The sequence below is a fragment of the Monodon monoceros genome, unplaced genomic scaffold, assembly GCF_005190385.1.
Source record: "Monodon monoceros isolate NGI ecotype Baffin Bay Population unplaced genomic scaffold, NGI_Narwhal_1 Super_Scaffold_5, whole genome shotgun sequence".
NCBI classification, from domain to species: Eukaryota; Metazoa; Chordata; class Mammalia; order Artiodactyla; family Monodontidae; genus Monodon; species Monodon monoceros.
This window is the reverse complement of record NW_021703782.1, coordinates 93932117-93958568: the sequence shown is the minus strand read 5'-3', so window position 1 is coordinate 93958568 and position 26452 is coordinate 93932117. Positions and strand designations below refer to the sequence as shown.

The 26452-nt window shown below is 49.2% G+C and overlaps 1 protein-coding gene across 3 annotated transcripts in view; it reads left to right on the top strand.

Moving 5' to 3' along the window:
- The first annotated feature begins 1567 nt into the window (after nucleotides 1-1567).
- WHRN (whirlin) overlaps nucleotides 1568-26452 on the top strand; it is an 88417-nt gene continuing 63532 nt past the window's right edge. For all 3 annotated transcript variants that reach the window (XM_029203865.1, XM_029203864.1, XM_029203863.1), the window contains exons 1-2: nucleotides 1568-3020; nucleotides 25779-25997. In XM_029203865.1, coding sequence (XP_029059698.1) covers nucleotides 2397-3020; nucleotides 25779-25997 — 843 coding nt within the window. In that variant the 5' untranslated portion in view covers nucleotides 1568-2396. The remainder of the gene's footprint in view (nucleotides 3021-25778; nucleotides 25998-26452) is intronic.

The window sequence follows — 26452 nt, the reverse complement described above, 5'->3', positions numbered from 1 at the left end:
AATTCCTAGCCTCAGTTCTGGGAATGCACTAAGCTAACAGGGTACAAAATCCCTCCATGTTTCCCCATTGTCCAAAAAAGAAAATCCATTCCCTTCATTCAGGTGTCACCTCTTTGATTGATAAAGTCCTTACCATTTTCTCCTCCCATAAACCTGGGCTGTCTCAGCCGTTACAACACTTATCATACTGGTTTTTACCTTAATTTATGTGGTCTTTCTCCCCTGCTAGACTAACTTCCTTGAGGTAAGAGATTTCATTTTTTTAATTGGGGTCTCCAACACTCAGCACAAGATCCAGGACAGAATAGGTGATTGGAAAATGGTGAATGCAGAGTGATCAGATAAGTAAATGAATGAATCAATGCTCCATCCTTCTGGGTCCAGCTCAAACCTACTCCTTCAGGTGACACCCCATCTCTTCCTCTCCCAGATAGAAGTCAGGTGGTTCTAGAATGGCAATTCCAGAATATTTGTAGGGAAAATATGTCTTTCTATAGAAGATAGATTAGGAGAGACAATTCAGGTTGGAGGGGATGTGTGCGAGGTAGGGGTGTGTGTGTGTGTGTGTGTGTGTGTGTGTGTGTGTGTGTTGGGGTCACTACTGGGCTCCTTAGAAAGTCACCTCTGAATAAAAGCACAGGCTTCCCTCAGATTGTATTGGGGGGTGACGGGGATGAGAGTCTCTAAACCAGCCTTGGAGTATCTTCCCATTTGTCTTGGTATGGGAAGGCATAGAATACTTTTTTCCCAACCCACTTCATACACATTTTAAAAAAATGTTTATTTTGAAATAATTGTAGATTCACATGCAGTTGTAAGGAATAATACAGACATCCCATATACCCTTCACCCGGTTTCCGCCAGTGTTGACAAGATCACAACCCTGATCCTGACATTGATACAATCCACCCACCTTATCCCAATATCTCCAGTTTTCTATTTTATCTGCATGTGTGTGTGTTGTGTCCACTTTTTATTTGTGAAAACGTTTTTCCCACCTACTGGAGATCGGGCAGGGGTCCAGTCTGATCTATCCCTGCACTGGAGTTGGCTCCTGCAGACACCAGTATATGCTTGAAGAGATAGGTTTCTTGCCCAACAATCGTCCACATAAACACAGGAACTTGAATGTTAGTGTGTGCAAAAAGGAACCGCGAGCTTTCAAGGTGAAAATTGAGCCTGAAGCATTTAGTATTTTAGGGTCAAAAAGTTGGTTATTCCCCGCCCCCCGCCCCCAGTTGTGAATTAGCTAGTTGGCTAGCTGCACCAAAGCGATCCTGAAGAACAGGCTTCGATCGCGGAAAAGCACAGTTTTTGAGGTCCAGCCCCCCGGCCCGCGGCTGGAGAAGTGGCGGGACTCGCATTATCCTCCCACCCCTACCCCCACTTTCACCCCTTTCTTCCCTGGGGTTGGACTGTTTCACCCCGTCTCCAGGCAACCGCCAGGCGCGAAGCCGGACGTCATTTCCTGAAGAGCCCGTGGGGGGGAGGGGGCGGGAGAGGGGGAGGGGCAAGGGGGCGGGACCAAGACTGGGCTGGCGAGAGCGACGGCGTCGGAACTCGCTGGAAGATCGGCCCCGGGCTGCTCAACAGTTCTCAAAGTCTTGGCTCGCGGCCGCGCGGCTCCGTCTGCGCGCGGGGTATCGGGGGGCGCAGGGGTCCCCGGGCTGCTGCCTCTCAGGGCTGCCCGGGCCATGCCCCGCACCCCCTGCCGGACGCCCGTGCGGCTCCATCAGCTGCGATTCGGGGGGCTCTGGGACTAGAGCGCCCCCACCCCAACTTATGACTTTAGGGTCCCCCAGCCCGAGAGGAACGGGCGGCCCGGCTGGGGGAGCCCCGGGCATGGTGTGACGGGGCGGTCAGCTTTGCTGGGCACCCCCCCACCCCACTGCAGCCACCCGTCGTCTCTGTGCCCTCCAGAATGTAGCTGCTCTCTCCGCGTCCCCCCAGATCCAGCCGCAGTAGCCGCGACCTCAGGGCTCCATCCGCCAACTCCTTGTCCCTTGGAACCCCGTCGCCGTCTCCGCCTTGACCGGACTTCAGCCGCTGTCTCCGCGTCCTCTGGACTCCAGCCTCCGTCTCTGCGCCCCGAGGACTCCAGTTTCGCGACCCCCTCCGTCTTCGCGCGCCCGGGACTCTAGCACTGGTCTGCGCGATACCCCCAGCATTCAGGCACTGTTTCCGTGCCCACCCCCCGCCCCGCCCAAGCCCAGACTCCGGCAGCCGTCTCTGCGTCTCCCCGGATCCAGCCCCTGTCTCGGCGTCCCCCCAGCTCCCAAACCCAGACTCCGGCTGCGATCTCCGCGCTCCCGGGGATCCAGCTGTCGCGCCAGTGCCAGCGAGTGCAGCGGCTGCCCCACCGCGCGCCCCGAGTCCGCCCGGCCCTCGGCGGGGAGATGAACGCGCAGCTGGACGGCCTGTCGGTGAGCTCGTCCTCCACCGGCTCGCTGGGCTCCGCGGCCGGGGCGGGCGGCGGCGGCGGCGGGGGCGCGGGGCTGCGACTGCTGTCTGCCAACGTGCGCCAGCTGCACCAGGCGCTGACGGCGCTGCTGAGCGAGGCGGAGCGGGAGCAGTTCACGCACTGTCTGAACGCCTACCACGCGCGCCGCAACGTCTTCGACCTGGTGCGCACCCTGCGCGTGCTGCTGGACAGCCCGGTCAAGCGGCGTCTGCTGCCCATGCTGCGGCTGGTCATCCCGCGCTCTGACCAGCTGCTCTTCGACCAATACACTGCCGAGGGTCTCTACCTGCCCGCCACCTCCTCCTACAGGCAACCCACCTGGGGCGGCCCCGACGGCGCGGGGCCCGGGGAGGTGCGCCTAGTGAGCCTGCGGCGCGCCAAGGCCCACGAGGGCTTGGGCTTCAGCATCCGCGGGGGCTCGGAGCATGGCGTGGGCATCTATGTGTCGCTGGTGGAGCCAGGCTCTCTGGCCGAGAAGGAAGGGCTGCAAGTCGGGGACCAGATTCTGCGTGTCAACGACAAATCCCTGGCCCGGGTGACCCACGCTGAGGCCGTCAAGGTAGGGCTCTGGTTTGGGGGTGAGTACGGGACAGAGTGGCGAAGCTCCTCCTATTGGCATTAAGTCCATGCTGTGTGTCCTTAGGCAAATCGCTTGACCTTTCTGGGTCCCCTTTTTCTTAAAAGTATTTCTTTAAAACAGGAACATCTAGTTTTTTGAGCAAATAGTTGCCAGGCACTTGGGATATAGTGATGGGCAAAACGGACGTGGACCCTGCCTTCATGGGGCCTAAAGGCTAGTGCGTGGGAGACAGGCATTATCAAATACTTAGGCAAATGTGTGATTACAAAGTGCAAAAGAGGCTATGGGTTCTTATGAGCATTGAAAGAGATAAGGTCTCTGCTTGGCATATAGTCAGTTATCAGTGGGTGACCTCCCCTTCTGCTGTTGTTATTCTCATTATTCTCTAGGCTTTTGCCCCTGAAAGAAAGTTTTGTTAGCTTCAGAGTGGTCCAGGGAGGCTGGTCTGGTGACCCACAGAGTTCTGGCCTGACCCTGCTGTTTATTGAACCAGGCCATGTATCTTGGGACACGTCACTTGCCCCCTCATAACCTCTGGTTCTCACTTGGACTGTGAGTGTCTCTAACCTTGTTGGGAAGGAGGCATCTGCCTGAATGTCAAAAATCAATCCCCCACCCCCCTGAGAGTAGTTGTACTTTTTGTGTCTGTTAATTGAGAAAAATAATCTCCTGACAACTAGCTCTTAGGGATTTAATCATGCTGTTTAAAGGAATGTACATGTTTGCTGATCTCGTGCCCCGGGCTATTGCAGATCAACTGGAGTATGAGGTGGAGAGCGTTTGGTTTATGTGTGGATTCAGGGATCCCTTGCAGGGGTACACACACACACACACACCACCACCACCACCACCTTTGTGTGCAAGAAGTGAAGGGTTCTGGGGCAAAGGAACAGTGACGCAGTCTGCTTCTGCAGGGAAAATGCTTCCCAGGGGATTGGGGCTGCCTGTGACCCAGCTTCTCACCACCCCACCACTCGCCCCTGCCTCAGGTCCCCTCTATGCAGGTGTTTTGGACCCCAGCGGAGGGCCTGCAGGCTGCTGCGGAACGCTTAGGCAGCAGAGGTCCCCAGGCTACTTCCTGTGTCTGTTAATGACCTGTGGCCAGGTGCATCTTGAACCCACTTCCTGACTGTTCACCTGGGGCATGACCATCCTCTGACCTTGGCTTCCCTCATTTGCTTCCTGATCTGTCTGCCCCTCAGGGAGGCCCCTGAGGATTTTAGAAACGTCTTCACTGCTTCTGAAAAAAGACGGATGAGTTTATATTGTTGAGGGGTGCAGCGGACAAAGCTCCTTGTGGGTTTCCGGGCATCCTCCTCTCTGTCTCCTCCCCCCAGCCAATCTCTTCCTGGTATCTGACATTCCACCTATTTATAAAGAAATAGTCCATTAGCCTTTGACCCTAAAAGGTCTGGACTTCCCAGATGATCCATTTATACTTGAAAGATACTTGATCCACATGGTCATTTATAAACGTGGATTCAATTTTCGTGGCAGTTTAAAAGGACTCGGGTAGCTTAATCGTCACAAGGTGATAGACTTGGGAAACGCCTCAGGTAACCTGGACTTTCAAAACACTGAGTCTCCCTTCAGTTCCCACCCAGACTCTGCGGCACCTCTAAGGCTGGAGCTGCTCAGTTGTGAGTTTCCGTTTGGCCCTCCCCCATCTCGTTGATGGCGCTCTGCATCTTCTCCCTGAACGTCCCTCGGCTACACCAAGGTGCTGCTACCCGGTGACTCAGAACAGCACCAGGCCTTCGCTCCTGTGTTTACTCCTGTTGCTTCCAGAGTCAGACCTGAACTCTCTTGGAACAGCTTTTGAAGCTGCCGAACTGCCCTTGCTGGGGGTGGGGGGGGGGGGGGGGGGGGGGTGGTGTTGATAGGAGAGAACTGCCCTTGGATGGGTGAGAGCCAGTGCGATCCCGGCAGCTCCTTACCCCTGTCACTTTTCCTGAGCAGGCTGAGGGAACACTTGCCTCTCGGGTGACCCTCTTCCTTCCGGCCAATGCCAGACACATAACCAGCCTGGAACACACCCCTTTGGACCCTCCAGAAGCAACAGGCAAAAGAGTGCTGCTTTGTGTCACCTTAACTCCGGGGAGAAAGGGGGACGGACTTTCCATGGATGGAATTTAAAACGGAGGAGGCGGAACCTCATCTCTGAGGCCTCAGGAGGGCCTGGGCTTGCAGGATGGGCGGGAGTTTCAGGGACAGTTTAGAACACTTGCGGCTGTTGACACATTTCCACAAAATTAAAGGTGTTAAGTCCCTTAACTGAAAGCCCAAAGAGGCCCCAGCTTCTCTACGAGATACAAACTGCCCTTAACCGGGATTTCTGCACTTCCAGCCCCTCTTTATAAGCTACGGTGCAGGGATTTTAACTTCAGATTTTATTCAAATGGCACCAGTGTTTCTGCTCCTGTCCTTCTTCTGTTCCAGGATATCACGTTGCGTTTAGTAGGAGACGTGTTTTCTTTTTTCTTCTTCAATTTTATTTGTTTATTTCATTTGTTTATTTTTTGCTTCCTCCCACAGTTTTATTGAAGTATAGCTGGCAAGTAAAAATTGTATATATTTAAGGTATACAATGGGATATTTGATACACCTTTACATCGCAAAATGATTACCGCAACTAAGCTAATTCACATATCGATCACTTCACAGTTACTTTATTTTCATGATAAGAACACTTAAGATGTGCTCGCTTAGCAAATTTTAAGATAGAGTTCACAATTATTAACTGTAGTCACTGTGCTGTGCATTAGATCCTTAGAACCTACTCATCTTATAACTGGAATTTTTACCAATATCTCCCCTTTCCCCCCACCCCCAAACCCTGGCAACCACTATGCTACTCTCTACTTTCATGAGGTCAACGTTTTTAGATTCCACTTATAAGTGAGATCATACAGTATTTGTCCTTCTGTGTCTGGCTTATTTTGCTTAGTATAATGTCCTCCAGGTTCATCTGTGTTGTCACAAACGGCAAGATTTCCTTTTTTAAATGACAGAATAATATTCCATTGTATATAAATATGTGACACCTTTACTTTCTCCCTTCATCTGTCAGTAGACACTTAGGTTGTTTCCATGTTTTGGGTATTGAGGAGATATGTTTTCAATCTTGAAATCTTTATTTTTCCTCTGCAGGTAGAAAGTGGGGAAAGATCCTCTGAGCTTCTCAAAGGAGAGATTAATTGTGTGTGTGTGTGTGTATAAAGAAAATTAAATTTTAGGAATCAAATTCCTTAAGAGTTGATGAATCAGAGAGAGTCACCTCCTCTCAGTGAACAGAGGAGATTGAGTATACAAGGATTCTTCCACTTCTCTTCTGACAAATCAAGTATGCATTGTTAGGGCAAGTTCAGTGAGGATTTTATCCTCTACTGATGGGGCTCCCATCCCTCTCTTGAAGCCTGTTTGCTAAATCAGCAGGGACAGGTGCGGATAAGGCAAGCCATTTACTATTTGCATTATGTTGAAACGTTTGATTTTTGAAAAGTCTATCTTGAACGAACAGGAGCCAAGCTAATAATAATAAAAAAGTAGATCTTTCAAAGATTTTCAGCCAAAAATGCTTGATAAATTGGCCAAGAAGTCCACAGGCCAGGGGTGTTGGACTCTGCTGCACGTTTGTTTTGTGACCTTGGGCCAGTCACTGGCTCTCTACGGGTCCTAGGGTGGATGAGCCAGGGCTGCCCAAGGTCCCTTCCAGTTCAGACAGTCTGTGATTTGCTCAGTATGTACTACACAGAGGCGTTTAGAATGTCTAATCCGGTGTTTTCTTGTTCTTTTGGAATTGATTTCGTTTATCTCAGAGTAAAGAAAGTTGGCTAACGATTGGGAGACAAGAATCTTGGCACTCTTGGGTAGCCTCCTACCAAATCAAGAAATCGATGGCTTATACACTGTGCTGACGAGCACTTGACTGCTGTCCCTCAACCCAAGAACACTAACCCTTGTGCCATTCCAGAGTAACTGAGAAAACGACAACAGGACTGCAGCATGCCCAGCACCACCCTGGGAGCATTCAAAATCAAATTCACTTTCTGAGTGAATTTGCTTTCTGAGTCCCTGATTCTTCCGGTAGCAGAATGCGGGGTATCCACGTGCCGCCGGGATGTGCGTGTACGGATGCGTGTGTTTCATCTCGATAAAAATTAAACGGCTTCATTACAGTCTCTGAATCCTCCCAGGTACATCCAAGGAGCATATTAGAATTTGAAACGTTCCAGAAGTTTAAAACAGTGGCTGGCCCTTTCATTTAATTAGAGTTATCACACCCTCCTTTCCTTTGCATAATAACCCCGGGAAGAATCTGTCTGTATTAATATAAGTTATTGTATTTGGTCTGGCACATTCTAAATGACACATTTGTCATCTTCCCATTGTACATGGTTGGCTGAAGCCATTACAAATTATTACCACTTCCAACTTTGTGTCTGAAACACAGCTCCTCCTCCCCTGTCTCATTCCTGTCTTCCAATTTGGAAACCATGGGTAATGTGTTCGTGGGGACACACAGGCTTTCCTCTGGCTCCACACTCATTCTTGGGTCCTCTGAGTCCTGCCATCAATGACATGTTGAAAGCTCACTATTAATAAAACCATTATTGAATAGATGTTTGGTTGCTGGGCCCAGAGCATGATGCAGTACCTTGAGAGGGTGCGTTTCTTTAATTTAGTCTTGTGTATTTATCTGGCTCAAGCAGATCCTCAAGGTTTTAGAAAATGATGGTGCCTTTCAACTGGTTATTTACGGTTCAAATCAAAGAAGCATTTTCTAGGGTGGAAGAGAATGCCTTTATTTGTTTTTTTCAGGATTGATATTTTTATAGTAGAAGATTCCTGCCTCCTGACTTTAAACTGGACGGGAAAGAGGTGTAGAATCACTCCAGCGCTAGCTTCTTGTTTTTCCCCCTCCCCCTCCCGACAAACCCAGTTGTTTATTACCTGCCGTAGACTCATCATTTAGATGGAGCTACAAAGATAAGTAGGATCCTTTAACCCCCGACCAATTGGATTTTGTGCGCGGTGCTGCTTCCCACCTCCGCCTTTCTTTAGCCACAAGACACCCAGTCTGTATGCACCTGTCAAGTGCACGCAGCCCCTTGCCTGCCTGTCGGCTCGTGCTTGCCGCACATGTGCATTTCCTCCTGAGTCATAATCCCGCCCCCCCCCCCCCCCCCCCCCCCCTTCAAAGGGCTTTGCACTAAAGCAGGCGTTCCTGGGGATTTGGCTCCAACTGGCTTTCCAGCAAGGTTCTTTGATGACCTGGAAGGGCAGTGTTTGGTCTCCACGGCCTAGGGACCCCGGACTAGTGCCCAGCAAGGACCAGAGAATCTGATTAGAAGGAATGACATTTCATGGCTAGAGGTAGCTGCAGGCTGCAATACAAATCTTTCAAAGCCGATTCTATTTCTTCCTTTTTTCTTTTTCTTTAAAAACCCCCAAGCAAGAATCTGATGTTAATGTTGAGCCGACACAGACTTCTAATTGTGCCCCAGGGCGGGGGCCGCCTTTTCAAGATTCCTGCGCTGCAGACATTTCCGTTGTACTTTTACAGCAGGCCGGGTGGAAAGGGTGCAAAGAGCAAGAATCAGCCCCTCCATTTGCTTCCCATGCACTCGGGCATCAGCTGCAGGAGGCAGCGCCATGGGGTCGGTGCACTTGTGTCTTAACCCTGCTTTCCGGAACACTACTGGGAAGAGAGGAGGCTGACTTCGTGTGTGTCTACTGTATGCTGGGTGCTTTCTCCTCTCCAGGGAAGGCAGGGAGGTCAGGAGCGTTGTGCCCAAGGAGGTGAAATTGACTAGCCCAGGGTTACCTTTGGGATTAGGAGTTAAGTAGCCCTTTTGCCTTACCTCCCCGCCTGGAACCCAGCCCCAGGGTTAGGTACCCGTCCTGCTGGAAGGCAGGCAGACGGCACATTTTGTGCCTGACATTCAGGGGGCCTTTTAAAAACTATCCAAAGGCTTCATTTTACCAGGTGGGGAGTCTGCTGCTTCCATGTGGAGAGAAAGTGGCATCTTTTAGTCCAGCCTGTCATCAGGCAGAGCCATTTGTCCGCTGGTGCGCTACACAGCACTTACCACACCCAGGCCTGTGGCTGGTACTCGGAAATCAGAGATGACCAGCATACAGCCCGTGCCCTCAGGGAGCCACGAGGGGGGACTTGGATCCATCCATGGCCACAGGTCACCAAGTGTTGTTGTTTTTTGTTTTCTTAAATTTATTTATTTATTTATTTATTTATGGCTGCATTGGGTCTTCGGTGCTGCGCGTGGGCTTTCTCTAGTTGCAGCGAGTGGGGGCTACTCTTCGTTGCGGTGCCCGGGCTTCTCATTGCAGTGGCTTCTCGTGTTGCGTAGCACGGGCTCTAGGCGCGCGAGGTTCAGTAGTTGTGGTGCACGGGCTCAGTAGTTGTGGCTCGCAGGCTTAGTTGCTCCGCGGCATATGGGATCTTCCTGGACCGGGGATTGAACCCGCGTCCCCTGCGTTGGCAGGCGGATTCCCAACCACTGCGCCACCAGAGAGGTCCCACCAAGTGTTTTAAGTGCCGTGACATCTGCATGCATCTGCATCCCTGCCACCCTCTCCAAAGCAGCATCGCCCCCACCCCCAACTCCTCCATCCTTGTACCCTGCTTTAATTTCCTTCAGCACACTTGTCACTACCAGAAGGACATTTTACTGTTTATCATCTGCCTTCCCCACTTCGAGTAAGCTCCATGAGAACTGAAATTTGACCTGCATTACTCACTGAAACACCCCCAGCACCTCCACAGTGCCTGGCACACAGTAGGTGTTTTAATAAATAAATATTTGCTGAACGAATGGAATGATCTTACTCCCAATACAATGCTGGTGACTTCAGGATTCCTTGGTTCTTGAGTGTGATTGCTTAAGAAGGTCTGTGGGTTGCAGTGTACTGGGTGCTGGATAGAAAAATCAAGGAAAGCCATAGGCTCTACTGTGTGCTGTACCAGGAAGCTAGTTGTGTGGCTGTGGGCAGATCACGTGACATCTCTGAACCTCAGCTTCAGAACTGTGAAATGGGCAGAGCTACCTCCCACTTGCCTCCTTCCCAGGATGACTGTAGGGATCAAATGTGTTAATAGGTATGAAAACCTACTGAATAGGATACCCTCTAATACCATTTAAGTGAAAGACCTTAAAAAAAAGTGTGGTCTGTGACGGTGGGCAATAGCTTTTTTTTTTCTTCAATAAATTTATTTAGGGCTTCCCTGGTGGCGCAGTGGTTGGGAGTCCGCCTGCCGATGCGGGGGACACGGGTTCGTGCCCTGGTCCGGGAGGATCCCACGTGCTGTGGAGCGGCTGGGCCTGTGAGCCATGGCCGCTGAGCCTGCGCGTCCGGAGCCTGTGCTCCGCGGCGGGAGGGGCTGCAGCGGTGAGAGGCCCGCGTACCGCAAAAAAAAATAACAATAATTTTTTAAAAAATTTTATTTACTTTTTATTTTTGGCTGCGTTGGGTCTTCGTTCCTGCACACGGGCTTTCTCTAGTTGTGGTGAGTGGGGGCTGCTCTTCGTTGTGGTGCGCAGGCTTCTGTTGTGGAGCACAGGCTCTAGGCGCATGGGCTTCAGTAGTTGTGGCACATGGGCTCAGTAGTTGTGGCTCGCGGGCTCTGGAGCACAGGCTCAGTACTTGTGGCGCACGGGCTTAGTTGCTCCGCGGCATGTGGGAGCTTCCCGGACCAGGGCTCGAACCCGTGTCCCCTGCACTGGCAGGTGGATTCCTAACCACTGCGCCACCAGGGAAGCCCTGGGCAATAGCTTTTTCCAACGTCTGCAGCCCAAATTGACCCTAAGAGACCCCTTCAGTTATTTCATTTGTCACTTTGCTTTTAATTTAAAAATCACATTCCCAGAAGCCTGTGTCTGAGATTCCAAAATAGAATCATTCATGCATTCTGCAGCAATCAATGAACCAATTTCGGGTGAGATGTATCTTCTGGCTTTTTATTATTAAAAAAAAAGAAGAAGCACTTCAGGTTTCAAGAAACCTCAGCATTTCAGGTGAAGGGCAAGTTCCTACTAATCACGTGTATGTTTCAAAGCTGCTCTATCTGAGAATGCATAAGTGGTTTTTTTTCTTCTTTTCCAGTCCCAGCCCCTTTGCCTCTAACCCCCTCTGAGAATTTGTGTTCCTTCTTCTGAATTGGCTGTGGTACTGCTTCAGCTGGCAGCCAGTTTCATAGTTATTTTTCCCTTCTACCTGAGTTTTCATAGTATCAGCATCCTCTCAACTTTGAATGCAAAGCAAATAGAGCAGAGCCTCCCATAAACAAGTCCCAGGCTGTCCTCTTTACAGTACTTTTAAGCTGCAGGCTACAGGGAAGAACATAGTAAAGTGACATCAAAAGTGTGTTTCCAGACACCCAGGTGTTGGGGCCTTAAATTAAAAGTGGTGATTCACAAATTAACAAGCCCCCCACCCCCAGACAAGTCTTAACCACTCTGAGGTTTGGGAAGCACATGTTTCTTTTGGATTCCACCCCTTCCCCCCACCCCACCCCCATGTATATCCACATAAAGACTTGATCAGAAAGGTAGATCGAGCCTGTCCCCATCCTTAGCTGTTTTGGAGCACAATTCCAGATGTGCAAGGTCAGCTGATATATTGGAAAATTAAGGGAAGGGAGGTCTGTACCCAAGAGGTAACTTTTGGAGGTGGACCTGGGTTCATGTGACAGTGTACTTGGCGGGGACCTTGAGCAACTCCCTTTGCCTCTCTGTGACTCAGACTCCCACACTGGTGAGCCTGGTTCCCTGTCCTTACAAATAGGTCACTGACGCCGTTGCACATCAAAAGTTTGAGAAATAAGGATGTAGAGGTCCCACTGAAAGGATTGAAACGAAAAATGCTATCGACTGAATTTGCTTGGCTTTGAAAGTTTTCCGTTGTGCCTGTTGAAAAACAAAGAAAAATTCATTTGGAAGAAAACTCTGGAACTTGGGGCTTTCGTGATCCATTGTAGATGTTTGAATTGCACAGTCATTTACAAAATGTAATCCGTATTCCCACATAGACAGAGTTTCTTTAAAAATGTAATTGCTCCTATCTGGATGTTGGCATCTGCATTTTCATTTTACAGCAGTAATCAAGCCCAGGGATTGAGTGGAATTGTATGCCGCGACCTCCCTTAAAAATGTTGGGAGGCAAGATAGATGCATGGCCCAGAGGCCAGCGTGTGACAGCCTTGTCCCCCGATCAGCTGCATGCCCAACCTTGTTCCTCTGCATCCTTCCCTGTTGGGCGCCCCAGGGGTCCTGACGAGGAGGCCGAGGAGTTAGCTGTTTCCAGAACCCATTTAAGCGATTAATGCAGGTGAAAGTGGTGATTTGACAACACGGGCATCCACACCTTAAAAAATAAAACCTGTAATTTACTTGAACCACTTCTGCAATGGTGTTCTAGGCTTCATTAAGAGGTTTCTGATTAAGAAAAGAAAAGAATAGAAAAGTGGTCCAGCTATCAGAAGTTAACCTCCCATGTAGGTAGGGAAGCTCTGCCCAGAAGTCCTTGGGGAGGGGTTTTCCTTCTGCCATTTCCATCCTCCTGGCCCCGGATGGAGGGTGTGGTGTCCTCTGGTGTGTCTGGGCCCAGCATGACCTTTATGCTTTTCTTCATCTCTCTTCCGCCTCCCTCTTCTTTCTTCTTTGGGTTCCCCAAACCTCTCCCAGATTTTCCCCAACTCTCCTGAACCCTCTCCCGCTTCCAAGAGTCCTTCCAAATCCTGAGATTTTTAAGTCTGCTGGGCAGGTCAGGATGTTCAGATAGCCCACAAATTCCTTCCCCTCTTCCCCCAAATGTCTGTCTCTTCACCCATCTCCTAGCAGTGTGGTCTCTGAACAGGATCTGTCCTCCCTTTAGTTTATTTATTTTTATGTATAATTTCAGCTCTTCTCTAGTATTAACAGCAACTTTATTTGCCCTGGCTCATCTCTGACGCTCTGATGGCACCTCTCCACTCACCTGCAAATTGTGGACATTTCCCAAGTTAGTAACTTGACCTGCCCCTCTTCTCCATGGTCCCCGTTGGGGGTTGCACCAGCGCTGGCAGGGTTAGACTCTCTGGGACTGACCTCTCCCCAGCGGGTCTCGGTGAGGTCTCACTCCTCCCCCGCCATCGCCACTGCCGAACCTCAGAGGCCTCCTTGCTGTCTCCCGTCTTGCTCACCTGCCGCCCAGTCCATTCTGCACCCTGGAAGCAGGGTTAACTTTCTAAACTTGGGTCTGATCCAGCCATGCCCTGCCTAGTGCCTCGCACCGGAGCTGGGAGCCCATGGGGCAGAGGCCGAGCTCCTCACCCTGATGTTCGGGCTGCCCATGATCCGATCCCTTTTTACCCACAGACCTTTTCTCGGCCGTTCCCAAGTGCAGTTCACAGTTGGCCAGACAAGCAACACGCACCCTCCTCTGAAACAAGGCTTTGTTTCTCTCTACCCGTTGACATCCATGGCCCCAGGGCATCCTCCCAGCAGTCCTGCCGCCCACATGCAGCTGCCCCATCTGCGAGAAACCTTCCCTTCTCCCCTCCCCTGCCTCTGGGTAGTGGCCTCCTTCACTCAGTTGTGACACAGGGTATATACTTCCTAGTGTTTTCTTGTGTTGCTCTGTGGACAGTAATAACCTTTGTATATATAAATTCACTTAAACATCACAACAGCCCTGTCAGGTAGGTACCACGTTTATTTGCTTCATTTTGCAAAACTACAAAGAATTTGTCACTTGCCTGTTGTCACAACGATGGAAAGTGGCAGAGTCAGGATTTAAACCCAGATTTTGTTGACTTGAGGGAATGTATCCATCACCCCAGCACCGGAAAGAGGCAACATCCTTCTGTTCTTGAACCTGGGCTCTAGAGCCAGACGCACACTCATAAATATGGCCACATGGAGGGTATTCTGTGTGCCACCAGGAACTCTGCTCGGGCTTCACACACCGACTCTTCACACAGCCCCCGGGGAGAGGAAACTGAGCATTTGGGAGAGGAAGTGACCTGCACACAGATGGGAGGTCGCAGGACCTGATTTGAACCCAGGTCTTTCTGCCTCCAAAGCATTGCTCTTGGCCACTGCTCTCGACAGCTTCTGAGAAGCGGGGTGTAAGCCACGGTGCTGGCCAGACCTGGGGTTTAGTAAATGTATACTTCTTCCCCAATTTTTTCCATTTGGCAGGAAAAGCCATGAGGAACCAAACAACCCAGGCCACAGCCGCCCTGCCCCTTCCTGGGAAAGCTCTATGCATGTCATTGACTAAACCTTAGGGCACTCCTTGCCTCCTTTCCTTGTCCCCCTCTCTTATCTCTCTCACCATGCCCTGACCTTGGTCAGGATTTTATTTTGTGCAGTCTGTGGAAATTCCCTAACTAGATAACTGTGACCTCAACTCAACCCCCATTAGGATAAACCTGTAGCTTACGAAATCATCTCACTGGATGGTGGAGGCTTGAATCTGTCTTGCTGTCTGCTATCTGGGCAGGATGAGGACAGAGTCTCCTCGGCCTTGTGTAAAAGACTGGTGGCCATTGCAGACTGGGTAAATCAAAGACCGTTTTATTCAGTTCATAGGAAACATGAGGAGGAGAGGAGTCTGTTTGGGCTTTTAAAAATAAAATTGTGTGTGTGTGTGTGTGTGTGTGTGTGTGTGTGTTAATGACCTAAGAGATACGGCGTCAATTTAGAAAACTTAGAAACCCCAGAAAAACACAAAGGAAAAAAAACCCCAGATCTTGATAATCTCCTCTACCCAGAAATTGTCACTGTGGACAATTTGATTCCTGTCTGTTCAGTTCCCTGTGTGCCTATGTGTGTGAATTTGCGCTGGGAACCCTCTATAAAACTGCCACTCTGAACATAGTCATGGATCCTGCCTCTTTCACCAGACAATGTATATCAGGACTGTTTTCCCACCTTGATAAATGTTTCTCGAAAATGATTTTTAGTGATTGCATAATATAACATAGCAACGGGGTTCATGGTTTATTTAACTAATTTCTTCTTGTTGGACTGTTTTCTTAAAAAAACAGTATCCATATTTCTGCTTTAAACATCCTTGCACATTAATCTTTAAGCACATCTCTAATAATTCTTTGGACTGTCTCTCTAGAGGTGGCATTGGCTCAGGGGATAGGCAGATTTTTAAGGCTTGGGTAGATGTTGCCAAAGTGCTCTTGGGAAAGAGTTTGTTTTTATTACAGTCCCTTCTCCCAACATTAGCAGTGTATAAGACGCCTCATTTTTCCCCAGCCTTGCCAACACTGGATATTATATTTCTTTTCCATTTTTGCCAATCTGATCAACAAAATGTATCCTACTCTGATTTGCATAATTTAAATAGTGAAGTTGAACTGCTTTGCATGTTTATTGTTTGTATAGCTGTATATACATATATATGGTGTATAGAATATATCATATATTATATACATATATAGATATATAATACATATATTATATAAAACATTTATTTGGTGTATAACTTTTTGATGTTCTTTGCCCATTGAATCACAAGAATTTGACATCTCCATGTCGTCAGATCTATCAGCCTTTTTCTTTATCATATCTCCTGGGTAGATTGTTAGGAGGTGGTTGATTCATCCACCTTGAATTCAGATTCTTCAGTCTAAGGGTGAATTAAATTGGAAGCCCATCCCCGTGTTAACTGAAAATGCACAGAAAGTGATGATGGACAGGAATGTGGAGAGTCAGCAAGGAGAATACTCCCCATCCATGTATCCACTCGTGCACTGAGAAAATGATACTGATATAAACTGATTTTCCCGATGGATGGATGCGCTATGGACATTAATTCTAGACAGCAAAGCAGTCCATTGCAAACCCATCGAGGCACATCTGGTGATTATATTTATGACTCCTAGAATCTTGTTAGTTCCTCCTTAAAGGAAAAAAGAAAAGAAAAAAGAGACAAAATTTAAAAGAACATTTGTAAAGTAATTTACTTAAATTATAAGAGACTAAAAGCCAGGCTTAGTGGATAATTGAAGAATTGCATTAAAAAGGAATCAATATCTTTCTGGAATGGCTCTGTCCTCATCTTGTGAATTGTTTTGCAAAGGGAGGGTCACTCTGTCACTGTCGTGTAAATTTCTCATGACAGTATCACCAAGGACAACATTTTTTTCCCTCTCTTTGATCCTTCATGTTTTTTCTTTTCGCACAACCTTAGCTCACTAAGACATTTAGGGGCAAAGATACTGGAGAGCAGGGGTTTTGAAATTTCAGGTCCCCATTCCAGCCTCTGGGATCCTGACATTCCCAGCACTGGAGCAAAAGTTTCCTTCTGCATCTTCACACTGAGCCTTTGGAGAAGGCCAAACTCATAAAGAAAAGAGAATGAGGGGGATGCACAGTTGATTTTTGAAAATCTACTTATTAAGTTCCCAATTAAAGGCAAGTTTAAACATCATTAAGAAACTGAAAAGGAGAAAAGATGCAGATATTCGCACCCTCCTTAACTAGTCATCACTTCTCTGCCATCTCCCCTGGCCTTTATCTCCATGTATTCACATTTCCTCAGTGGTTTAATTACCTTTCTCCTTTCATTTTTGCTTCATATGTCTGTGAAAAATATCTCTGCTTCCAACTGCGTATAGAAGATGTCTAATCCTTGAGATGTCCTTTAGCATTCATTCATCCACTTGACAGTTGTTTTACTGAGCACCTTCTATGTGACTGGTGTGATTTAACACCCTCTTTAAACTCTACATATCCCATGTACTTATTTGTTAATATATTTGTAATTAATATTACTTCCTACTTCAAAAATAACTGAGTGACTTAACCTAAAAAGCATATCGTGAAAGAGGCACGTGAGAGAGGGATCAGAAACCATGTTGAAAAGTGTATTGTGTGTGTGTGTGTGTGTGTGTGCGTGCATACTCACACATGTGTTCACACACACAGGCATGTGTGAGGTGGTGCCTTTATAGGAATGATATTTCATATTCAAATGGAATTTTGAGCTTCCTAGCAACCAAGGCAAAAAGAGAAATTAATACATGTTTTTTAGATTCTATAGAGAACTCATTGGTACTTCAGGAGAGGTAAAATTCCTCATTGGCAGTCAATTTCAAGAGGAAGGAGGTCAATTTCAGGAGGAAGGCAATTTCAATTGCATTTTTCATTGTCTCTCATTTTATGTGGAATCACCCACAATCTCCTATCTTTCATATTTATTGATACATCTGTGACCAAACCAGAAGAATTTCCTGTCTTCTCTGTCTATTGAGAAAGATGAGGATAAAATAATCACTTATATAAGTGAGTATGCTGAGATATGTACTTTCAGGAACAGGGAGCAGCACGTGCAAATAGCTTGGAGCACTTGATACTATAAGGAAGGCTAGGTGGCAGGGCAGGAGATAAAGCTGGCCGGGCAGCAAGGCCAGCTCTGCAGGCCTGAGAGGCACTGGGAGAGTTTGGAGCAGGGAACGGAATGGTCCACTTGCATTTTAAAAGGGTGTCCAGACACCCTGCAGAGACTAATTTTGAAGGCTGTGAGAGGAGGCTGGAAAGCTGTTGCAGTTAGTGGTCCCTGTAAGAGGTAATAATTAACACAGACAAAAATGTGGTGCAGAGGAAGGAGCTCTGAAGACAGAGTGTTAATTAGGGCTTTACTTTCTCTTGACATTAAAATATGACACAGGGGCAGAGTCCACACACCAATTTCTGTCCTTCCTCAAAGTGGGGCTAATGGGGAGGGTCTTCCCAGTGCCTATGGCTGCACCTGGGACCAGCCCAGGGTTCAAGAGTACAAGGCCTCTCATTTATTTACAGCCTGTAAGTCCACGCTCCCTTTTCAGATCCTCTCCTTGTCCATCTTGGGAGGCCAAGACGTAGGATTGCCCTTGTGTTATTTGAACCTTCTTGAACTACTGGTAAGAGATGCATGAGTTTGGAGAAGCCAAGATTCAAGTCCAAGCCCAGCCTCTTATCCTCTCTGTGACCTTACATAAGACACTTCAGCACCCAGATGTTCTTTCTTCATATGTGCAGTGGAAAGAATAAAACGCGTGGTCATTGCACTAATTTTGCTGTTGTCAATAATATTAACCACCATTTGCTGGGTACCTGCTATATGCCATGCCCAGTGCAAGATGCTTTGTGTACATTATCTTGTCTGTCTTCATAGGGTAGCTCCATAAGGGTAGGCATTAGTAGCCCCATTTAACAGGTGAGAAAGCTGAGGCTTGGAGGGCTTAAGGAACTTGCCTGAACTCTCATAGCTAGGAAGACGTGGAACTATGTCTGGGAATGGTTTTCTAGTGAGTATACCTTTTACTTAAAAACTCTCGAGGGGTCCTCCCCCTCAGCCACCTTTTTATTTTGATGCTTTATAATACTTTGGTCCCCAGAAGGGATTGGAAGATAGAGCCAAGATTTGCCTAAACGGGGAGATTTCTGCAGCCTGTGGAAGAAGGCATGAAAGAGGATGGATCCCTGCGCCACAGTGAGCTCTGCTTCGGGAAAAGATCGCTGCACAGCCCTCACCTAGTCCCGTCCACAGCGCCCATAGGTGGGGGGCATTCAGGCCTCCTACAGGTCCAGGTTTCACAGTGCTTCCCCCTGCAGGTAGTTATAGGAACTACACAGAGAGGGACAGGGTTGCATATGAAAAAAAGACAGCCCACTGCCTCTGGGATTCCTCTTTTCTCTGGTGTAGAGAATTAGATGCACGTGTGCTCCAAGATGCACGTAAAAGTGTGTTATCGCAGATTGCTCGTGCTGGCAAAGTGAGAAGCAACATAAATGCCCAGCAATAGGGGAGTGGGAATTCAGTGGTTGTGCATCTCTGCCAGGGAATGCCATGTAGTGTTGGAAGAGGTGATCTTTTGAGGAAAGAGCTTCAAAATATATTTTTTAGCTGGAAAAAAAAAAGATATCAATGAAATCTTAAGTATGAGTCAACCTGTGTAAACCTCAGACAACAATAGTTTTGTGTGTGAACATCCACGTGTTTGTAAAATGCACACAAGAAGTCGAGAAGGACAGACACCAGAATGTAGCTGTGTGTGATTACCATGGATGGTGAATTGAGACTTCTACTCTGGGTTCTCTATAATAATAACACCTAACCCTTCTGTACCTCTTACCTATCTTCCAGGCACTAAACACTTTATGTATATTAACTAATTTAATCCTCACCACTGCCCTGTGAGATAATACTACTATTATCCCATCTTATGCCTGGGAAACTGGGGTACAGACTGGCTAAGTAACTTGCCTGGGGTTGCCATCGGCGGGTAGCAGAGCCGGGATGGGAATCCTTGCAGCCCTGCTTCAGAGCTGCAGCTCTTAACCATTCCCTCTTCTGCTTCTCTCTCCGAATTCCACGTGTGTCTGAGGTGTGTATGCTCACGTGAGTGTGCAGAAGCATGGAATGGTGACCCAGGGCTGCCTGAGCCCCAGGCTAGTGTACTGCTCTTTCTGTGGCCTCATTTGAACAAATTCCTGGCGGCTGCCTGGCATCTCGAAAGCCCAGTGAATATCTTGAATGAATGAGCAAATGAATGAATGCGAGAGTAAGTGAAGGAGAAGGAACAGGGGGAGGGTATAAAGAAAACAGAACATGCATTGTGCCTTAAGGACCTTGTCTTGTAGTCTTAGAGACAGAATGTATGAAGGTGATGCAGAGGCTATAGTATAGATGGCAACAAAAACATACAAGTGTGCTGGGTGCTCTCCGAGAAGGGGAGTCACTCACTATCTAGGAAGGCTTCCTGGAGGTGGTGGGAAAGGGGCTGAGTGTCAAAGGCGGGGCTGATATGGGGAAGTGTGGATTAAAGGAAAGAAGGTCGTTTCTGAAGAGGAGGAAAGTTGGGAGGGAGGGGCTAGAGTTGCTCATGTATTTGTATTCATGTAGATGGGAGGTTTAGAGAATTTCTAGGGCTTTTGTTTGGGAGAAGAAGCTGGCAGACTTAGGAAGGGAATTCATGTGCATTTAGTACCTACTCTGTGCTATGTATTATATAGGTAGTTTACATTATCTTAATAATCCTTACAACAGTTGCATTTTAAATGCAGAAACAGGCACAGAGAGGTTAAGTTATTTGCTCTGTGCCACACAGCAGGTCAACCTCAGAGCCAGGATTGGTGCCCAGTGAGTCTGAACCCAAAGCCCAACTAGGCAAGGTGGGGTCAGGAAGAGCAGGGTAGCACATCCTTCCCTCTCTGCCCCATCACTAACCTGGGTCTTAGACCAGCTCCCCTTCCTGAGTTTGAGTGATCTGTTCCCCAGAAGAGAAAACCTTGCCCTGAAATAAGCTGGATGACTCACCATTATATGTCCTTACTCGAGACTTTTCTGAAACACTTCTTTTGTACCTGCCCCTCCAGACAATAGTCTAATGGTCTTGTGACCTTGTGCTTGCACTTTGGTGCATGTTTTTGAACACAGGAGCATGTGTGCATCTGCCGTGCTAACACCCCGTCCCCCAGTCCCTTCACATTGTAGCCGTCTCCAGTCTATTTCTCAGTCCTCTGCTGAGCAGAGAATTCTATCGCCTGGACTGTGATTTTGGGGTGTCAGAGTCAGCTCTGAAGAGATGGGTGAGGCAGATTTGCTTCCTGAGAGCATTAATCCAAGTAGCAAGTTATTAAGTTTGAAGACATACACATATAGTTTACAGTTCTACAATCATAGCACGCAGTCTGAGTAGTCATCTGGTGATGGGTCGTATCTTAGCCATGCCATCTGCCGGGTCAGATCGAGATTTCCGTGATCTGACCTGGTGGAATGCTGGTTAAGCCCCTCGGTCAAGTTTCATCAGTACATGTGATAACACGCAGGGGAGCAGAGGACTCTGGTGACGGCTCTTGCTTGCCGTGGACTTTCCCTAGATCTCATGGGATTTTTTTAGCCTTAGCTCATTGGATTCTTAAGTATCAGGCACTGTGCTAATAGGGTTCCTCTACCTAAAGAGAGAGTAGAAAAGGGATCTTCATTTTACAGGAGGGAAACAGATGAACAGAGAGGTTTGGTAACTTGTGTGAGGTGGCACAGCTTATAAGCAGTTGATTCAGGAGACTGGCTGATTCTGCAGGTTGCTGCAGCAGGAGAGGGGTGTGGTTGACAGTCACCCACAGTCACAGGCAGAGCATGCAGGCTGCTTTAAGGTAGCTTTTGGATGTGATTTACCACACATAAACAGCTGCCTACAAAGAGCAGGCTTCCCTGATTGTGCAGCGGTTGAGAGTCCGCCTGCCGATGCAGGGGACACGGGTTCGTGCCCCGGTCCAGGAAGATCCCACATGCCGCGGAGCAGCTGGGCCCGTGAGCCATGGCCGCTGAGCCTGTGCGTCCGGAGCCTGTGCTCCGCAATGGGAGACGCCGCAACAGTGAGAGGCCCGTGTACCGAAAAAAAAAAAAGAGCAGGGAAACACAGTTGTAGTCCCACTGGAGCGTGTCCCCATCCAGTCCTCAGGTCCCTTTGAAGGTCCCTCTGGTGCCCATGATTGTGCCAAGTTGGGGTGTGCCTCCTGCAACACCCGAGATGCTCCATCTGCTCTCCTGGTGTTTTCTTAAACCCTTTTGGTCCCTCCCAATTGATATGGAACCTCAGAGCCTCCAGGTTCAAGATCTGGTTCAGGGACCTGATAGCAACTTCTTTTCTTCTAAATACAGCAATGAACCAGAGGACATTGAAGTTTAACTTGGGGCAGGACCTTAGCAATGAGAGATTCCAACCTGTTCATTGCCAGTTGGCAAAACCGAGGCCCAGCAAGAGGAGGACGTAGCCCCCAACCACCCAGCAGGACAGGGGCACAACAGGGACATGCCTGGGTCTCGGTTTCACAGCCAGAGTTCCTTCTACTTTGCCCTACTGCGTAGGGCTGCTTGCTCCTGAGGCTCGCCAGTGAGAGAAGCCACCAGTTCTGTGAAATGAATGGCCTGGGCACCTAACCACACTATCCTCCAGATGGCCTGAGCCTCGGGGATCAAGGTAGCAATGGTGAGTAAGTGTGGAAGGCAGGTGGAAGGGTCGTCAGGGCAAGAAAGCACCAGCCAGCTCTTTTTAGGAATTAACCCCTCCGTTCAGTGACCCCTTTTAAAATAAGCAAGTGGTTGTTTGTAAAAAAAGGAGACAAGAAGGCAATGAGAAAGTAGAAACTGAATACCTAGACCATCCTCTCCTCACCTTGCCCGCGTGACACACAAGGTTTAGTCAAAGCACAGTGGATGGAGGCCTTCCCTCCAGGTCCTAATGGCCACGGCACCAAGACCATATTCCCAGAGCCTGCTTGGATGTGGAAAGTGCTGTCTCAGGAATCTCGTTTCTCCTTCAGTTTTGCCAGGGAGATAAAGACGGACGACGACACAGTGGCTGATGATACTCGTGCTCTCCAAGCCCCAAGGAAAGCCTGTATTTACCCCCCAAAGAGCCAATGTCAGAGGTTCCAGAACGGTCTAGGCTTGAGTGGCCGTCAGATTTCCTGGTCCCACAGGCTTGTGATGGGCAAACTGAGGTGCAGAGGCGAAGAGGCTTGTCCAGGGCTGGCCTCCTGTGTCTGGGCTGTACCCTCTCAGTCCCTTCCCATCTCGGGTTGCCAGTGTCCCCTTCTGTACCACACTGGGGACGGGCAGCACTTGGGAGAGTCGTGACCTCCCAGGCCCTCTCCGGCGCCAGCTCTCCGTGGCGTTCTCATCAATGTCATTAACATCCTCTCCGTTCTCAAGGTTGCTGCGTGCCTATTTATAGAACTGACCAAGAGAATGCCACTACTGCCAGCCATACAGAATACAAATCATGCACTGTGCGTTGGTTTTGATTCTCTCAGACACCTCTTTTCTTTTTTTTAACTCCTTGGACAATGCTTATCTACACCTGGTTTCCCTTCTCAATGCGGACACTCCTGGGAGGAGAGGCAAGTGGGCTCTGCTACCTGCTGATCCCCCACTGTGTGCAGAGGCCCGGCCCTCAAGCACACTGTTTCATTTAACCCACGCAATCCTGAGAGGTGGGCATTGTCTGCATCCCACGTGCGTGTGCTGCTTTCAGAGAGGAAGCAGCCGGCCCCAGGGCTCCTGACCTACAAGTGACAGAAGCGACTTAAATCCAAATCCACAATGTCCATTCTTTCCACTTGCCTTCCCCGTTCCTAATTCCAGCACAGCCTTCTGGATCAGATGAGGAAGGTGGCTGCAGGATGATGCCTGTGCATGCTATGGTTCCTTTGGAGGCCATATATGTGCTTTCTCATCCAGTCAGGACAACCAGGTTTTTCTGAGGACCTACTGTGTGCCTGATGGAGCCTTGTCTCTCTCCAGGCTGTAGGTGCCATGAGGATATGCCCACTTTGCTCTCTCCAGGCCCAGCACACAGTAGGATGGGTCAGCCCTTGTTGATGAGTGATGGGGCTCAGACTCACCGTCTGTCCAGGGAAGGGAGCAAAGAAGAGGCAGGCCAGTTGGAGCAGCATCAGAGCTGCAGCAGTGCCTTCACGGAGGAGGGAGCAGGGGGCAGGGCAGAGGGTCGGGAAGACTGGTCAGAGGCTGCAGTGGCTTCTGCGGGTGGTGTTCATGCCCTGAGTTCTGGCAGAAGCCCACTTGGTCTACGGCTTCCTCCATCCTGCATCTAAAACTTCACAGAGGCTTTATTTTCCCAACTGTTCTGTCAGGGAAGTCCCAGGGAATGTGAAAAGAACACTGTACAATCTTTCTCTGCTCATCTTCTCAGAAATCTATTTCACAGGGCTTCCCTGGTGGCGCAGTGGTTGAGAGTCTGCCTGCGGATGCAGGGGACACGGGTTCGTGCCCCGGTCCGGGAAGATCCCACATGCCGCGGAGTGGCTGAGCCCGTGAGCCATGGCCGCTGAGCCTGTGCGTCCGGAGCCTGTGCTCTGCAACGGGAGAGGCCACAACAGTGAGAGGCCCGCGTACCGCCAAAAAAAAAAAGAAATCTATTTCACAAGCAGGATTTTGGAGAGCTGCCATCCTCTCGTTATCCCTCCACCCGGGACTGGCATTAAGCTGTGGAATCGAGGGTCACTCGAGCTTGCCCGTCCTCCTCTGGAAGAGGTTCAGATGTCAGAGTGTCCAGTCCTGTGGCCCAGTGTCCTTGTCTGGCAGCCCCGCCCAGCCAGGGCTCCCCACTGTCTTTGAAAGCCCCACCCTTGACCCCTTTTGTCTGCCAAGAGAACTGGGGGGTCAGTAGAACGCAGTGCTCCATGGATTCAGAGAGCTAAGTGCCTCCCCACCCTTTTATGTATGTTGCTGTTTTCTAGCATTGAACGCAATATACCTTAATTCCGGAACATTTGGAAAATATTGAGAAACAGGAAGGACAAAATAATAATCACCCAGAATTCTGCCACCCCGAGAGAAACACTGCTGGCATCTTGGCACGTTACTCCTCAGTTTCATTTTTTTTTCCTGTGTAATTTTTCTCTTAACATAACTGAGACCACACTGTAAGACAGGATTTATATCCTTCTGACCGCACTTAACATTAAAATGTATCACACATCTGTGGCCTTACAAATACTTTGTAATGATTGTAAAATGCGATTTTAATGGCAGCGTGAATTTTCCCACGTGCAGGTGCTATCTATCATTGGCTCAGGAGTCCCAGGTTTAGGGGTTTGTTTGCTGTTAATCCCAGTGCTAAGTGACCATCTCCCTGAATAAAGGGCTTCATGTCAGTACAGGTGCATCATGGGAAAGCAGCATGGCCACTCCCAGGGCTCAGAGTTTGGGTTCACCTCTCCCTGTGGCTGTTCCATCCCCACACTAGAAAGTGTTGAGTCAAGGTGGTATGCACACTCAAAATTAGTTGCTGTACGAAAGGAACCCCCTACTAGCTGTGCGGGCAGGTTATTTCCCTTGTTTCCTTCCACTAAATCATGGAATCCCTCTCCCACTAAATTGGATTCCACGAGGATCTCAGGAGATAAAGCAGGTACAGAGCCGAGGGTTTCATACATACAGGCCCTTTATCATTGTTAAGCTACCATTAGTATCGGTATTTTTCTCTCTTGACTCTCTTGTCTAGTAATTTATCGGGGTCACCAAGGCCACCCCCAGTTTCCGTAAGGGCTCACGGGTTCAGCATATGATTGAGCTTGTGGCTAAGATTTGTTACAGCAAAAGGATACACAGCCCAGTGAGCACAGGAGCAGCAGGCGAGGCAAAGTCTGCAGGAAACCAGGCAGAAGCGTCCGAGTCCTCTCTGTGCAGTCACACAGGATGGGCTTGATTCCTCCAGCACTGAGTTGTAACAACACGTGTGAAACGTTGTCTACCAGGGGTGCTCATTAGAGACTCAGCACCAGAGGTAGGCACCTCCGTCTGTACCCACATCCCAGACCCCCACGTGGTTTGCACAAATAATCCAGGCACGGCAAGCTGCCCTTATTAGTTAGGGAATGGTGGGGATGCTCAGAATCCAAGTTCCCAGAGGCCCGCCCAGCAGGCCCTCGTAAGGATGCAGTTGTAGGCCTGCTCTGTTAACTCCATTCTGCACAGGTATGCTGAGAGGTCCTATTCCATGTGTTTGGACTACTTCAAGATGGGGGCCGGAGTGGGGTGAGACAGGTGTTCTCATTTCCATAGGACAAAATTGAGGGCTAGTAAAGGGAAGACATTTACGAGCTGGTCGCCTACTCCATGTACGGGGGCCTGAGAGGAAGCAAGTTCTGGATAATCCCTCACCGTCCCCTTTCCTGCTAACTTGTGTCTCTCTCTCTCTCTCTCTAGGCTCTCAAGGGCTCCAAGAAGCTGGTGCTGTCGGTGTACTCAACGGGGCGCATCCCTGGCGGCTACGTCACCAACCATATCTACACCTGGGTAGACCCCCAAGGCCGCAGCATCTCTCCGCCCTCGGGCCTGCCCCAACCCCATGGCAGTACCCTACGGCAGCATGAGGGTGACCGGAGGAGCACCCTACACCTCCTGCAAGGCGGGGATGAGAAAAAGGTGAGCCTCTGGGCCTTGGCCTCGCCGGGCCTCTTGGAGGTGGAGGGCTGGGAATGGGGGCCTGGCCATCAAGACCACATTCTCCTTGCCAAGCCCAGAATAGGGAAGTTTCTTAGAGGCTGGAAGAAGGGGGTTGGGCTGTAGGGGCTCTGGCCTTCGTCTCTCCCTCAAGTCCCAACTGAAGGGTCTTCTTTTCGTTTTAACCTATGCACCACTTTTCGTAATTCACACACAGCTGCTGCAACGAGAGCCCAAATACCGTGGTTTAAAGCCCCTCACATAGCAGAGTAAAGGGGACCATCTAGGCTGACGGGGCAGCTCTGCTCTCCGTCTGCCATCCTCAGGGATACCGCCCCCTTCCGGTTGAAGCCTAGTCCCCCTGTAGCCCCTAGAGTGGAAAGAGGAAGAGAGAGAGCTCGGATGATTTACACTAGAGATGATTTAACTTCTCAGTG